At 35.0% G+C, this 17,115-nt stretch overlaps 2 protein-coding genes across 9 annotated transcripts in view; one reads left to right on the plus strand and one right to left on the minus strand.

Moving 5' to 3' along the window:
- Positions 1–17,115, minus strand: part of MED12L (mediator complex subunit 12L) — a 183,660-nt gene that overhangs the window by 80,809 nt on the left and 85,736 nt on the right. The gene's annotated exons all lie outside the window — the stretch shown is intronic.
- GPR87 (G protein-coupled receptor 87) overlaps positions 1–17,115 on the plus strand; it is a 24,871-nt gene continuing 7,756 nt past the window's right edge. For 2 of the 3 annotated variants that reach the window (XM_087872613.1, XM_087872615.1), the window contains exons 1-2: positions 1–274; positions 12,839–12,965. In XM_087872613.1, the coding sequence (XP_087728739.1) occupies positions 12,890–12,965 (76 nt within the window). In that variant the 5' untranslated portion in view covers positions 1–274; positions 12,839–12,889. Of the gene's footprint in view, positions 275–11,213; positions 11,230–12,838; positions 12,966–17,115 lie in introns of those variants that run through there. The other variant, XM_087872614.1, reaches the window with a different exon arrangement.

Raw genomic sequence — 17,115 nt, forward strand, 5'->3', positions numbered from 1 at the left:
AGCCAGTTGCTCAAGCTTTTCCTTGCTGAAGCCATTTGGAACATTTCAGGCATAGAAGACCTAAAGGACATTCACCGAGGCTTAGATGCTGCCCCTTCTTATTAACAAATCCAGTTTATTCCAAGAGATTTTATATATTTCCAGTCAGGATATATGTTTATCTCTTTTTTTTCCCCTGGTTCAAGCTAACAAGATTTTTGTTGTTGTTGTTTTGGGGAAGAACACAATGCAACCTGGACGCAGTGGGAGGAAAATGAAGAAAGAAAAATGACAGGTAATGTTTAAAAGTTCTCAGATAGGGAATGCTATGGGCAGTGATTGAATTTTGTGTTATTTCATGATCTTCTTGTTCAACAAGGAACGTAATTTGGAGTGAAGTGCAATTAATGAGAAGGAAAGTGTTTCTGAATGTAGAAATCTATATTGATTTTTGCTGAATTAATTAACATAAGTTGCCCTATATGTAAAAGAGGATAAAGTTCAAAATTGTTTTACTTTAAAGTAGAATGCAAAGTAGCATTCTATTATAAAATTTGTATGTTCCATTTTTTTTTTAAAGTGAAAGAATGCTTTTAGAACTGCTTGCTCTTGTTCAAGAAAAACAACATTGGATTTTAACTCTCTTAATTGTACTAGGGATACAGAAGGAGTTCTGAAATCATGCTAGCACATGTCAGACTAGAAATCTCTAGAAACTACCATAAACAAAAGTATTAACATTCCACATTTTTAAATACCCTAAGTGTAGTTGCTAAGCTTTTACTCTTTGTATTAAAAAAAAAGTATATCTAGGAATAAAAGACAAAAAAAAAAAACAGGACAGTGCTGTAAACTGCTCGAATGGGAAATTTATCTGAAAGTTAGGTAATTTGAATTTTCAGAAAGTTTATAAATAAATCCTGTAACATATTAAAATTGTCCTACTTCACTTATATTTAATATTTCCCCTTTTTTTGTAAAGATGTAAAGCTTCTGTTACAGATTCTGAATAATTTTACAAACGTTGCAGGTACATTGTTTTGGGATTTTTTTTTTTACCAAATTAAGTGTTCTTTATAGTCAGGCTTATTAAATATGTAGAATTATTCAATACGTAAACATCATTTGTTGATTCCTTCAAAAGCAGAACCAAAGACCAAGTGTCTTTCTTTATAACTTATTTGTTTGTTCTGTGGTTTCAAGTAAGGTTGTGAGAACAGATCTCCTTGTTAGTTGCCAAAAATTACGTGAATGTGTGGAGAGTCAATAAGCATTTTTGACTCACAGTGAACATATGAGATGAACCATAGGGATGGTGCACAAGTTCTAAACATTCTCAGCCTGTACTTTCTTATTTCCTTTCATCTACAACTTTCCCCGTTAAATGTAAGTCGTCTTTCAATGTCTCCATTCTTTAATTATGATTGCCTTTCCTCCACTCCCAACCCTAAAGGAACTCTGGACAAAGTGAAATCACTCAACTATACAATTTCTTGTGCAAGTAATAGCATGCAGTATTCTCTGGATTTATTCCACTTCTAAGATACTTGGCAACTTAGGACATGTTGTTCTCTACAATATAGTCTTTAAGTTCATAAAGATATTAGAGTGCCTACTACAGTCTCACAACTTATTCTGCATGTATTTACACCAGGAAAAACCCAGAAAAGGCTATGAAATGCCAAATGATTAAAGGCAAGTTTGTAATTATTTATTGGAACTAATTTTGTCTGTACGTTAATTTGCTCCAGAATAGAGCAGCTCTTTCATTTACAGAGCTTATTTTAAGCAGACAGATTAAAGAAGATGGAAGCTGAGAAATAAGAGGAACTTAGATTAATTACAAGCTGTCTTATGTTTACTGCTTGTCTCTGAGTATTTTTTAAGTGGCATTTATTTAAGTTAAATAAAATTTAACTATAGAAATGATGAAATAAGAATGGATTATTTTTTCAACCAAGATAATGAATGATGAGAACTTTTTATTATAAATATTTCATTTTAAGATTGAAGGTCAGATGCTATTTGCTATGATATGAAGATTAAATAGTCTACTTGAGACAATCCTCAGATATCAGACTCCTTTATGTATAAATAGAAGACATATAAATAGAAGGCTGTTTCTAAAGCAGTACCTGCAGTAGGTTAATTACTTAATAAATGCAATGTTATTTATCCATTAGTTTCTCTTTTACTATCTTGAAATAATTCAGATACAAATGTTTATCTTTTTTTGTTCTAACCTACACTTTTCAATTTTGAATTATTAAAGTCTGGAAAACAGAGCTAAAAGTTCCATTTGCATTAAAAAAGTAAAATGTATTTATAGAAATGTTATCCAATTCACAAGAAAAAAAATTATGAGGGCAATGAAAATAATCTCATCTCTTTTATCCATAGTTTGATGCATGCTAGGACATTAAGCAAAAATTGTTCTACTTAGGTTCACAATTAGAAATTAAATGGGGAAAAAACAGACCAATGAAAGAAGGCATGAGTAGAGATTCCAAGATTTGAAATACTGGAGGGTCTTGACTTTGGAAGAAGAAATCAAAAGAATACTATGGGTCATGGTCCAAGAATCATAAGATGGTCCCCTAAACAGCCGTAGGGTCAGTGTTTGTAGTTTACTTGATCTTATCATGTGGCATTATTACCACGTTTCCAACTCTGTTATTCTTCTAAATATAATGCATTTCAAATTTTATAAGAATTTTACAATGGATATCCCTAGTCCATAAATTTCCTTTTGATGCAATTTTATATAAAGCAGTGTTTCTCAATCTTGACAACTTTAAGATTACAGATTGATGTAAAAGGAAACCTAGTCAGTTGGTAAAATAATAAAAAAACCAACATAAACTGCAACTAAAATTATCATTCCTATTGTTTCTTAAACCCAGCACTGTGTTACTCTATCTCTTGATTGTTCTGCAAGTTTCAGGCACAGAACTGTCCTTCCTAGAGATAGTCAATAAGGTTCTTTAAATAGAAGTCCAGTATGTATGTAAAATTAGTGTTACGTTAATGTGTTGTGGATGGGTGCTTTTACTGCTTTAGGATAAAGTGGCTAACATTTCCGATGACTTGGAACAATTTTTCACCCTCCAAATCCAACTTTTAGAATTTCCAATTAGCAAAGTCACATTAATTGGGTATCCTGGGAATTCTGATCCCAACTTATCTGCAGAATCACTAGATAGAATGTTAACTTAGTACGCATACAACAATGAGCCCATCTCATCTTTCACTGATATTGATACTACAGTTTTAAGCACGTTGCTTGTTGGTTTAAACATCAAAGTAGGATATACATTTGTTAATTATAAATATTTAACAAATAATACATTCAAGATATCTTTATTTTGATCACATGCAGAATTACATCAGCCAGAAACTTTTAAAAGACAATGCTTCAGTAAATTAAAAAACACAAACACAGGTTCCTAGTTTACAGATAAAAAGTGTATTGAGGAGCCTTGGTGGTCCTTGGGCTTGTTATTTTCTTGCACATGTTTGATTACCCAATTAGCTAACTTCATCATTGCTAGCAAAGTGCTAGATGGAACATCTGCAAGAAAACAACCAAGCTCAAAGCACTAAGGACCATATAGTTCTATCCTGGGCTACAAATATTCTCTTTTAAGAAGCAGACTGTATATGACAATGTGGTAGAAGATTCATATGCAACCCAGCATAAATTTCTTTACAAAGAATTTGCCAAAACAACAGGAGAGGATCCAAACTATGAGCTGAAGAAGTTTCTTGGATGAGAAGGGAAATGCCTTCAAAGAAAAACAAGGAAATCCAGTTGCGTCTTCAAATAGTACCTCTGGGACATCCAAATTAGTGTGTTATTGAATACAAGGAGTCAATGAACTTTTGAACCTTGGTCTTGCCCCAATGCAAGATTGGTTCCCTTTCGTGGTCCCAAGTCTTTCTGTCTGCCATTTTTGGATATTCCTTTTTAATAGTTGAATAGCACTAGCATAGCACATAGTGTTTTTTGTCACTGGTAGGAAAACCTTTAGACTCCATCGCTGAAAGTGTAGGCTTAATTTTCTGATCAATGGGTGTTTTTTGTTTCATCATGGCATTCATTTTATGAATAAGAAAGTCTACCATGGTAGTTGTTGTATAGGTACCCATAAAATCTTCTCAAAATTTCGAGCATGTATCTAGTACTACCTTTAATCTGAAATATTGTGGCTTCTAGCAGAGCTAATGGAGGGTAAGAAAAGGATAGCTAATCCAGAGACACACATAGTACTCTGTATTTTGATAACATATAGTGAACTTCTATACATTTTAATTACAAGCCTAATTAACTACCTGGTATACATTTAAGTACAAAGCTTTCTTGGAATTCTTTCACTGTTTTAATTGCTATGTGATATTTCTTATGCGTCTGACAAGACAAAAATCCAGCCTGGAGACAAAAGGCAACACAGTTTCAGCCTGTCCTGACATAAGTGCCTCTTGGGAATTAGGGCAATTTTATTTTCTTAGCTTTAGAAAAAGTTCATTAGAACAAAGCAATACAGTTAGTTTTCTCTGGTAATCCTAAATTAAAATGGATTAAATTAAATATATCGTCGGGGAGTCAATATAAAGAACAAATAGAGGAAAGAACAGTGTAGACTTCCTCCACTCCAGCTATTGCTGGGACTTCTTACTAAATGTGTATAGAATTACTTATTTAGGGCTAAAATTATGTTAACTATTTCTTTCAAAGTAAGCTATATAGACAGATAGGCCACAGCATCATTGGACAGGTGCAGCTCTATCTTGAACAGGATAGCAGCAGGAATCTGAGGAATGTTTTAAGTGGTTGTTGCAGTCCCAAAGTAGACTATTTTACCAATTTGCCAAAGTAAATTTACTTTATTTAAAGTCTGTCAGTGCTAAACTTAATTAATCATGCTCAATTCATACCATGGGTAAGCAAGACCAGAAGTATGGAGTTAAGGTACTGTAGTTTGGACTTTACCCGTTTTAATTTGCTAAATATTGTCCAAACTATTATATACTATACTAACACACACATTGAGGCAACAATGAAACATAATTCTTAACTATCAGGTAATAAATCAATATAACAGATGCATAAATTAATTATATACCACAGTTAATACACCTTTTACTTTTTTAGTTCTTCTTTTTACTCAGTGTTAAACAAAATATTTTGACTGTAAACATCTATTTCATAATTTCAATATAGTAGAGTGTATAAAGTAATTTTGCTTCCTCAGTTTTGTACTTCATGTTTTGAAGTTCATAATAATGAATTGTGTTATGAATTTTATAATTATGTACACATTGTGATTGGAAGAAAAAAATAAAGCATAATTGTGATATAATTTGTGGGACAGGCTGTATTAACACTTGTATAACTTGGAATGACAATCTATAGAATTGTAGGAGAAGGGGCGGAGTAAAAAAAGGAATCAGCCTAGAATCTCTACATAGCCACAAACAAGAGTCCAACCTTTCTGAAATACAGTTAATCCATATCTAGCAGCAAAATAGTGTTAACCATTAGTTGAGTAGATTCCTGTGCATAGGCATGAGTAAGAATAAATCGGTTTCATTGGAACTTCAAGTGTCATCCTGATCTACCATGCCTGACAAGAATATAATTAAGGGACTCACTGTCCACTAGGCTGACCATGAATCTACTCTGATGAAGTAGAAATATTCTGTGCCATTTGTTCACGATTATTCCAGCTCTGAAAGTATTTAATGTATTATTGTTATGGGGAAAACCCTGGTTTACTTCTGCTTTCAACAGGTACTCAACCTTCAACATTAGCTAATCTTGCTAAATTGGTGCCTCGTTGCTTATAGTTTAAACAGCTTCCTTCTGTTTGGAAGGTCACTGCTCTGGCAATTAAATGCAAAGCAACTGAAATAATGCAGATTTTTCTTTGGTCTAATAAGCTAGTTAGCTTTATTAATTTGTGTTTATGCTAATAATAATTAAGCTATTAGATTTTGAATTTTGCTTTGTTATATGCAAACTATCATTTTCTAGAATGGCTATGAATGTTATAATAAAAAGTCAACACAGGTAGTCCTCACTTAGTTACCACAATCAAGGCTAGAATTATCGGGTCATAGTTTGTTGCAGTTGTTAAATGAGAAACCCATGTAATCACATCATTTTTCCAGTTGCAGTCATTAAGGAGGCCAAAGAGGACAGACAGTTCTTTCACTCCATGTGCAGAAAAGAACTCCTTTACTGGATGAGGAAAATTCAGCCCATCCAGGAAAGGAGGAAACTCCTTAGCTGATCAAAGCCCCATTAGGCCCGCCCAGAGAAGAAGTTCACTTCCATGAAGGGAATGAAAGAGCAGCCTGCTCTCCTTTCACTCTCTGTACATTCCTTCTCTGGGTGGGCTGAACAAGGCATGACTTCTTTTGGCTAGGCCAGGGGTGGGCAAATGTGGCCCTTTTACAACCTGTGGACTTCAACTCCCAGAATTCCTGAGACAGCCAAGCTAAGCTGTCTCAGGAATCCTGGAGTTGAAGTCCACAGATTGTAAAAGGGCCACATTTGCCCACCCCTGGGCTAGGCCAATTAGGGCATTCTTCTCTCCACTCCCTGTGCAGAGGACAATCTTTTCAGCCAGAGACCAGAAGATCTGCCTGCCAGATTGATTTGAACCCACATGGGTTGCTCTCTTATGGTCTTTGCCCTGATATTTTCTTGGCTTCAACAATAGTTAGTGTAATTGAGCATAGTACTGAAGATTCAGAAATACAAAATTACCTCAGTCAAACATCATGGATGCATAGTCTTGAACTATCCACATAAAGAAAATATACTTGCAAAAAAATGAGGAATCAGCACATGGAAACTCTGTTAAAAGTTTGAATAAGGATAAATGGAGAAAGAAGAAAAATGACATTGTCCAAGGAGATTATTATGGACTATCTGGGCACACAAAAGATTCATATCAAGCCTTGTGTCAGATGACAAGTCTGTGTCATGTGATAGTGATAATGGGAGATTTCAATTATTCAGTTAGCAATAGCGCTTAGACTTATATACCACTTCACAGTGCTTTATAGCCCTTTCTAAGCGGTTTACAGAGTCAGCATATTGCCCCCCAACAATCTGGGTCCTCATTTTACCCACCTAGGAAGGATGAGTCAACCTTGAGCCTGGAGAGATTTGAACTGCAAAACTGTAGGCAGCCAGCAGGCAGCAGATGTAGCCTGCAGTACTGCACTCTGACCACTGCGTCACTGTGACTCAGTGGTTATCCAGATATCTGCTAAGAATCTTATTCTGTCAAGCTGGATCTCTAACAAATGTATGTCCTCTCTTGCTGATAACATTGTATGGAAGATGGTGGAAGAAACAGCAAGGTGATCTGCTTTCCTAAATCTAATTTTCATCAATTTGTTAAGAAAAATCAAATTGACTTGTACCTTGAGGAATAACAATCATGTTATCATTGAATTCAGTATAACCAGAGGAAAAGGAACTAAAAGAATTAGTCCTGAATACTTCAGAAAAGTGGATTCTTATGAAAATAAGATAAGTCAGATCCTATGGCTTAAAACATTGAAGGAGCAAAGTATATGGGAAGAATGAGAACTTCTATAAAATGAGATACTGAAGGAGCTATCGTGAATATTTTGTACACCAAGAAAAAAAAATAGAGAAACTAAGAGGCAAACTTGGATCTCTCTAAAATGCTGAAAAGAAAAAGGAAAGATGGATATCTAATGAAGAATACAAAGGTTATGAAGTCTTCAGAAATTGGTAGGAATGGTATTAAAAAGTTTTAAGCTAAAATTGAACTGAAATTTATATAACAGAATGACCCTTTGGTACATGAGAGACAAAAGGAGAGCGCCAGAAGGTATAGGGTGAAAAGAAAGTGATGAACTGGTAATGGCTGATGATGAGAAGATAATAGTTATTAAGGGCTCTTTTGAATCACTCGTCTTTCAAAATGGAAACAGAACCTAGTTAGTAATTGTTATGCCATTGGAAGAAGTTTAATAAACAAAGAAGTATTAAGAGAGAGCTAATTTCAATGATGAAACTAGCAGAAATGAAAACAGAATTGCTGTCTATAATATTTGAGAACTGGAAAATTGGTGATTGTGCAAGGAGACTAGGTAAAGGTTCCTCTGCACATGTGTGCTAGTCATTCCCGACTCTAGGGAGTGGTGCTCATCTCTGTTTCTTAGCCAAAGAGCCAGCACTGTCCGAAGACATCTCCGTGGTCATCTGGTCGGCATGACTAAATGCCGAAGGTGCACGGAGGGCTGTTACCTTCCTAACAAAGTGGTCCCTGTTTTTCTACTTGCATTTTTTACATGCTTTCAAATGCTAAGTTGGCAGAAGCTGGGACAAGTAACAGGAGATCACTCCGTCACACGGCACTAGGGATTCAAACCGCTGAACTGTCGACCTTCTGATCAACAAGCTCAGCATCTTAGCCACTGAGAACAAATTCTATCCCCAGCTTCAAAAATGGGATGGGGGGTATCCATAAATATAGATTTATCAAGGATTATTGACAAGTAATAAACCTCCAACAGATTATTAATCAGCATGTATGTGAACACTTAGACAGGCATGTTACAATTAAGAGGAGCTAGCAAAGGTTTAGTTTCTAAATCATGTCAGGTGAAAATTATTTCCTTCAACCGAATTATTATTTTAGTAGATTAGGGGAATACTATGCACATATTTTATCTGGATCTCAAAAAAGTTTTTATTTGCTAATGGTTGCAGTGATCTATATTCCTGTTCTCAGCAATGGCATCATAAGGAAGATGAATGAATCTCCTTTAAAATATTAGCCAGCCATTGTCATTTTGTGTGATCTGCAAAAGTACAAGGAAGTAGATCAGTCTAAATCTCAGAAGGAATTTCCTGACTGTGCAAGCCTGTGTCAGCCAGGCTATGACAAGAAGGGGTGAGTTCTACTTTGCTGGCAGTCCTCAAAAGTTGAATAGTCATTAGTGAAATGACTCTAGTGGATCTTAGGTTGCAGGAGACAGCTCCTAGCATTCTTCTCAATTCTATAAATTTATGTGTTATTAAAATTAAAAGATAATTTCACACACTGTGTCTAGAATTAAGTTAAACTAATGAAATTCTGACACTTTCACCTAACAATATTGTAGTCTAAAACATCAATATAATAGATCCACTGGGTAGAGATGATGTTCTAGCTATATTCCCAAAAATATAGTCTAGTCAAACAGTGATGTTTGCTTTCATTGAAGATATGTATAAAAAGATGCACAATTATGTTTACCAAACTGATTTATTCTAGTATATATTCCATGTTTGTTCTGGTATACATATAGCAAAGTTTGCAAAAAACTTAGCATTGCACTGTCCAAAGCGGTTTATGTCTAAACTGGAAGAAAGGCTAAAATATACAAGAGAATTTCCAAGGTACTTTTTATCGTTTTTGGAAAAAAAAACTAAACTTGTATTAATCCACTAGAGAGTAAAAACTTGTAACAACTAAGGATGGCAATTTTTAGCTCAAATACCAAGAGCTGCATTGATGCTCCAGTGCAGTAGACAATTACACAAAATCTCCTCTGATGAAGTTCAACAAAAAATATACAAAGAGCAGATGTCCCTACCCTGTGCAAACAGCCTCCTTCGTTTCTATCAAAGTGGAGAAGATCTGTCTTCTCCAACCAAACAGTCTTTCTGCCAACTTGATACATATTTATTTCAAAGGCTTCAAGAAAAGAGAGCATCCATATCAGGCTACATCAAAAACACATCCAGAATTCAAAATATTGCATTGCTTGTAATCAGACACTGAAACAAACAAAACAGATGGAAACGGAAATGGCAATTCAGGCTGAGATTTGTATCTCTTTATGCAATGTTTTCTATCATCCTTCATTTTGAAACAAATATAAATAGATCAGATATTATTAGCTATTATCCTTCAATCTATGATTTTGTTTCTTGAGCAAGACTGTTACTTCTATACCCAAACCTGTCCATCAACCTTACTGACAAATTACATAATACCTGTAACCCCGTACTTACTTTTTATACAATTATTCCATCTGATAAGCTCTAACTTTATAGATGCTAAACAACATAGAATAACAAAATCTATTAAAATTAAATATGGCTAAAATATTCCTCTTTTCTTTTAAATTCTTGTTGAAACAGCCATGTAGTGCACTAGCAAAAGAAACTAAATCATCTGTTGATAGTCAAATTATCAAATGTAAAATATTTACAATACACTTAATAAAGGTTTTAAAGTATGTATTTGGACACACCTGGTTAGGATTATTTGGATTTGAATATGAAGCAATTTATATTGACTAAGGCAGTGGTTTATTCTGTTGAGCTATGGCGGGAATTTTTAAATGCTGTTATACTGAATTCCTTAAACAGCAAGGTTCAGATGTTTATGACCAATAGGCAATTAAGAAGAATGAAGTAGGAAGACTTGCTTTGTCATAAATTAATGTCAAAAGCGCACAAAATGAAATAGTACAAACAATGGAAATAAAAGTGATTGTCACTCCCTTCTGAATACACAAGTAACAATCATATACATTTGACAAAATGAAATGTGGAAGCACTCTTCAGTTGGCCATGAAATTTCAGAATGACTTTAAGACCTGATGGACAGCAAAATTTTAATAGCTTCCATTTGGAGATTCAAAATAAATTAGTTGACTTTTATTCCTTCCTACTCCAACCCTATACATTCACTCTTCTTTAAATGTTACTTGATTTTAAAAGCATTTCCAACATTCCAACATATGTTATTATGGCACCATAATCTATGTTATATTATTTTGAATAGACTATACCTGCTTGAAACTCACTGCCAGTGATTGTATAGATTGCTATAAAAAGGGTTAATGTCAGCATTTGGGAAGGCAAATTTTGGCATGAGATAAAGGTTAATGGAATTAAAGAGAAGTTGGACTTAGTCTATTTGTGGCTATGTAGTGGCTCTAGGCTGATTCCTTTTTTGACTCTGCTCTCAGGGTATGTTACTCCTTCACCTGCAATTTGAATAAATTCAAATTCATCCAATCAGCTGTCTTCCCATACTTAGATTCAGTCTCAGTTTAGTTCATTTTGTATCTGAATCCCTGAATCCCCTTCTTACTTGCTTGCATTCCTAGAGATAAGCAAAGAAGATAATAGACCTAAAGTGATTCTTATGAAGGAAAAATTTCAGCCTTCCATATAAAATATGATGGTCCCAGCACACTGCTAAGGTACTGTCTTTCTCTCACACACACTCCTTGTTTCTCTCACACACATTTTCTTTTCTTCAAGGATTCTCAATTGAGTCCCATATTTTGAAATAGTCTGATCCTAATAAGATTTATGCAAATACTTGTATATAAACATTGTTTTGCTGTTATCTAAACACGAGGCATACAAACTTTTATTTTCCAAGTGCCCAAATATAGCAGAGCATCTGTATTCAGTAATTCTCATACAGGTTTTATAGAAATATACTGTACACAGGAACAATGTTGCAGGTCCAAAGACATCTCTGTGGTTATGTGGCCAGCATGACTAAATGCCGAAGCTGCACGGAATGCTGTTACCTTCCAACCAAAGGTGGTCCCTATTTTTCTACTTGCATTTTTTACGTGCTTTCAAACTGCTAGGTTGGCAGCAGCTGGGACAAATAACTGGACCTCACCCTGTCTCACGGCTCTAGGGATTCGAACTGCTGGACTGTCAACTTTTAGATCAACAAGCTCAGCGTCTTAGCCACTGAGCCACTTATCCATATATACACTCTAATTCTCTGTTTACACTTGAAGCAGGTTTATAAAAATCACTTCATGAGAATTTCATGAACTAAGTTGAGGAGAGGTTTGATGACTTGTACAAACAATAGAAAATCCCTGCACATCCTCCAAATAATCTTTGCATCTTATTATTTCTTTTTTCCTGCTTAAATAATTCTAGGAACAGAAGAATTCAATAGTATTCTTTCCTCTGTGTATAATGATAGGGTTTCTTTATTTACCTTTTGTGTCAATGGAAAACATTGCTAAATACAGAGAAGAGCAACAAAGATAATTAGGAGACTAAAACATGATGAATGGTTGCAGAATTGGGTATGGCTAGTCTAGTGAAAAGAAAGACCAAGAGAGGCATGATAGCAGTGTTCCAGTATTTGGGGAGCTGCCCTAAGACAAGAAATCAACCTATTTTCCAAAGCACCCAGAGACAAGACAAGAAACAATGGATGGAAACTAATCAAAGAGAGATCCAAACTAGAACTAAGGAAAAATGTCCTGACAGTGAGAACAACCGACCAGTGAAACAGCTTGCCTTCAGAAGTGATGGGTGCTCCATCACTGAAAGCTTGTAAGAATTCTTATTTGTTTGGTGATTTGAGTAAAGTGCTGCCTTTCAACTTTACAGCAGAGACTGCTAATAGAGTTCAACTACAGTTGTTGAAACCTTGATCTTTTTCTATTGGGAAAGAAAGGATTAAAAAAGAAGAGTGAGGCACAGACGGATAGCTAAAACAAAATAGGAAGCATTCATGTAGAAGAATGCAAACTGTGTTAACAAATGAGAAATATGGTCATAACTGAAAAAATTAATATTAACACTACTTGAAATCAAGAGTTCCAGACAAATCAAGACCACTGATTTGAGGAGCTCAATTTGTGTTCATTAATAAGACAAGGAAAGAAAGAAAGCATAAAATAATAGCAATACAGAAAATAACTGTGACATGTTTCTTTACAAAGGTACCATCATCTCCATCTGCTTCTTTCCCTGTCCAGTTATAGATAAGATAGTTACACTGAATTATTTGCTCACTGTAAATATTTTCATTTCTATATTTTTCAGAAATTAAAATTTGCACAATCCATCATATACTGCAGATCAGTTGCCACCAACATGACTTCTGAAAAGCATTTGATGTGCAAATCAACAGTAATAATGGGGTCTCATATATCATATCTGAACCTTACAGGTAATGGTTGTTGTTGGTTTTTTTAGGGAAAAAAAGGAAAAGAAGGAATTCTATCACTTTTAAATGGTTTCCTCTGCCTTTTCAGCATAATTTTGCAAGATTCACATAACATTTAGCAAACAAATGTTATGATTATTTCATTCCTATTCAACTGCCTGGATGAGTTCCTGCTATTTTCTTGGCAAGATTTTTGGAAGTGGTATGCCATTGCCTGCTTCATAGGGCTGAAAGAGAGTAACTGTCACCCAGTGAGGTTAGAACTCACTGTCTCCCAGTTTCTTGCTTGGTGCCTTAACCGCTACATCAAATTGGCTTCAGTTTCATAATGAGTACTTTTTCTAATCTTCATATAACATTTAAGATAAATTGCCAGAACTTTAGATAATCTTTAGATATTCTTGATTAAGTCTTACAAAATAGTGTTAATGGTAGAGAGAAAGCAAATACTTTCAAAGTATTTCACTATTGACACTGCAGCCAATTTATTTAGGTGAAGCTATTTATTAAACATATTGTGTTTTATATGTGAATTATATTATGATTAAACTGTATAGTTGTTTCATTTAGGTAAACATACGTTTTCCCACAAAATTACACCGCTGATATTCACAAAAACAGTGCAATTTCATGAAGCTCCTGGGGAAACTTTTATCTTCTTGTGAATCCCAATTTCATTAAGTATTAAAAGAAGGCATCCAAAAATCATTTGTTTTGAAAGAGGCAAAGTGCCTTTTTCTTCTTATAACCATTATTTTTATATTAAATTTTAGAAGTTTAAAACAGCCAAAAATATATTGGAGAAATGGGTTACTAAGTGCTTAAGCCTCAGTTCATTTCATGTTATCATCTGAAATGCTGATACCATTAATATTAGTGTAAAATTATACTAAAAGCTGGGCCTGGTGGCGCAGCTGGCTAATAGCCTGTTATTAACATTCAGCTGCCTGCAATTATTGCAAGTTCGAATCTCCCCAGGCTCAAGGTTGACTCAGCCTTCCATCCTTTCTAAGGTAGGTAAATTGAGGACCCAGTTTGTGGAGGCAATAAGCTGACTTTGTATAAAAATATATACAAAAGTATGAAGGCTATTGCTTAACGCATTGTAAGCCGCCCTGAGTCTCCGGAGAAGGGCGGCATATAAATTAAATTTTTTAAAAAATAAAATATTCAATAAAATAATCAATATTAGTTTTAGTCCGGGAACATGTTATTATTTCAATCATCAGATGAACATAACAGGAGATGCCTATTTTGAAATTAGGGTGAAAAATAATCCAAGTGCCATTAAGGCAGTAACTTTATTATGCTAATGCCAACTGAACTGAAAGCTTGCATGCAAAATTTTAATCGGTCTAATAAAGTTACATTAGTTATTATTCATATTATTATTAAAGTTGTTTAATTGTCTTAATAATTACATTATTTAGTTTTTAAAACTCCTCACAAACCTTTTCCAATCTAAAGCTACTCTTTGTGTCCTTGCCTAAGTCTTAAAAGCATATATAAATTTATTCTATGGGTTATTCCATCTTTATCACTCATTTTATTAATTTTTAAAAGTGTCCCTCCTTTTTGTAAATTAAAGTCATAGAGCTTTGGACTGCAGATCTTTCTCAAGAATTTCCCATAAATTGTTCCTTTCTTTTCTATGCATACTTCTAACAGTGTAAACCATATTTAATATTAACTAGCATACATGTTGTACATTATTTGTAATCAGCTACAAAAATGCAGCCAAATTCTGTATAGATCAGGGGTATCAAACTCAAGGCCTGCGGGCCACATCCAGCCCACGGGGTGCTTAGATCTGGCCCATGGGGCCACCCTGGATACAGTGAAGGACCGGCCCATGGTGCCTTTGCCAGCACAAACAGAGCTCAGGAGAGCCACACATGGCCCTCCCAAGTTCTGTTTTCACTGGCAGAGGATTGCAGGAGGCCATCGCAGCCGAAAACAGAGCCCTTTTCACTGGCAGAGTGCTCAGGCCACCACGGATGCCCCCGACACAAGTGACGTCAAGCTGGCCACACACACACATGAGGTCAAACACAACAGAATGCAGCCCTCAATGAAATCCAGCTTGACATCCCTAGTATAGATGATCCATGCTTGTATGACCTTTGCATTTAGAAAAGCAATGACGCTGGCATAAATTTAGAATTAAACTTCAATTACTTCTCCAATCCCATATAACTTTTTTTCCCTTAGATCACACATATGTATCTTACTGGATAGTTTCATATTTTAGACATGGAATATTTAAAAAAAGGCTTCTAAGTTTTCTTAGGGAGCTTGTCCAATTGCTGAACTGATCTTGAGAATTACGAACACAATAAATGTGTTCAGGAGTTACTCAGTGCTCTTTGTATCCCTGTCTAAGTCTTCAGAGACTAAGCTCAACAAGCCCTTGCATGCTGCAGGAACTTACTCATCTGTATCACTAAACATATTCATTATTTAAAACAATGTACTCCCTGCCACCTCATTGCTGTACCTGTGGTCTAAAGTTCTTTTTTTTATATACAATACTAACACAGTAGTATAATGAATTTCTTGAAATACCAGTTTTGTTGCTGAAAGGCAGCTTTAGAAGACAAACTTTCCCAAATGGATTAAATGTCAAACTTTATATGATCCACTGCAGAAAAATACTACAAAGCTTAACTTAAAAACTGTTGGGTCTCATTCCATTTCTTGTAGTGGTCAACCAGAAGCTTCTCAAAAACTCAAAAGAATAGAATAAAGCAACAATAATTTCCTGATGTCATTCCTCAGTGATTGTATTGAGTTGAATATGGAAACACACAAACCTAAATATCATGACCAATAGCACTCTTTCTAGACACTCAACCTGTACAAAATAAGGGACCCTTAAGTGATCTTTGAGAACATTGAGTCTAACGTGCAGCTGATTTCTTGCAACTTCAGCATTTTTGAAAGCTTAACCTATTTTTACTAACCATATCTTGTTCTCAAGAGCCGTGGTGATGCAGTACTGCTGTCTACTTCTGCTGATCACTGGCTGCCAGCAGTTTGGCAGATCGAATCTCACCAGGCTCAAGGTTGACTCAGCCTTCCATCCTTCCGAGGTGGATAAAATGAGGACCCAGATTGTTGGGGGCAATATGCTGACTCTGTAATACCGCTTAGAGAGGGCTGTAAAGCACTATGAAGTGCTATGGAACCCGCACTGCATATTGGACATAAATACAATTGAGTCCAGAGTCCAGAGATGTTTTACGAGAAGAGTCCTCCATTCCTCTACCTGCAATAAAATACCTTATGCCACCAGACTTCAAATTTTGAGCTTAGACAACTTAGAACTATGCCGACTTCGGTCTGATGTAAATATAGTACATAAAATTATCTGCCACAATGTTCTATCTGTCAATGACTACTTCAGCTTCAAACACAACAATACATGAGCAAATAATAGATACAAACTCAAGGTAAACCTCTCCAAACTCGATTGCAGAAAATATGACTACAGTAACAGAGTGGTCAATGCCTGGAATGCACTACCTGACTCTGTGGGGTTTTTTTTCCCCAAACCCCCAAAACTTTAACCTTAAACTGTCTACTGTTGACTTCACCCCATTCCTAAGAGGTCTGTAAGGGGCGTGCATAAGTGCACCAGCATGCCTACCGTCCCTGTTCTAATATTCCTTTTTACTCTTACTCTTTTCATATATTCAAATTATGTTTATACTTTTACCTGTTATTTTATATATGCTCAACAAATAAATAAATAAATAAATAAAAATAATAAATAAATAAATATAAGTCTTAGTGCTATTGCTATTGCTATTAAATATTTCCTACTAGTAAGAAAGAACATCTCCGGAGAAAGTCCACTCCATTGCTGCACAATTCTTCTATTTCAGTTCCTTCTAATGCTGAACTTTGCCTTTTTATAATTTTCATCCATTAATTCTAGTGCTGCTCTCTGAGACAATTACTCAATTACTTGTTCACAATTACTTGAATTTAAGCATTTACAGAAGGCTGTATGAATGTGTATAGCAGTGCATTAACAGACAGTTATAATCAAATGCTCTTTACTACTATCAAGTGTATAATTAATTCATTTGGATAAATACATATTATAAAAGGATACTATTTTATTGAAACTCCCAGTTTCCTATCCTCG

The sequence above is a fragment of the Pantherophis guttatus genome, chromosome 6 (genome assembly GCF_059756535.1).
Source record: "Pantherophis guttatus breed Tessera chromosome 6, ASM5975653v1, whole genome shotgun sequence".
Classification (NCBI taxonomy): Eukaryota; Metazoa; Chordata; class Lepidosauria; order Squamata; family Colubridae; genus Pantherophis; species Pantherophis guttatus.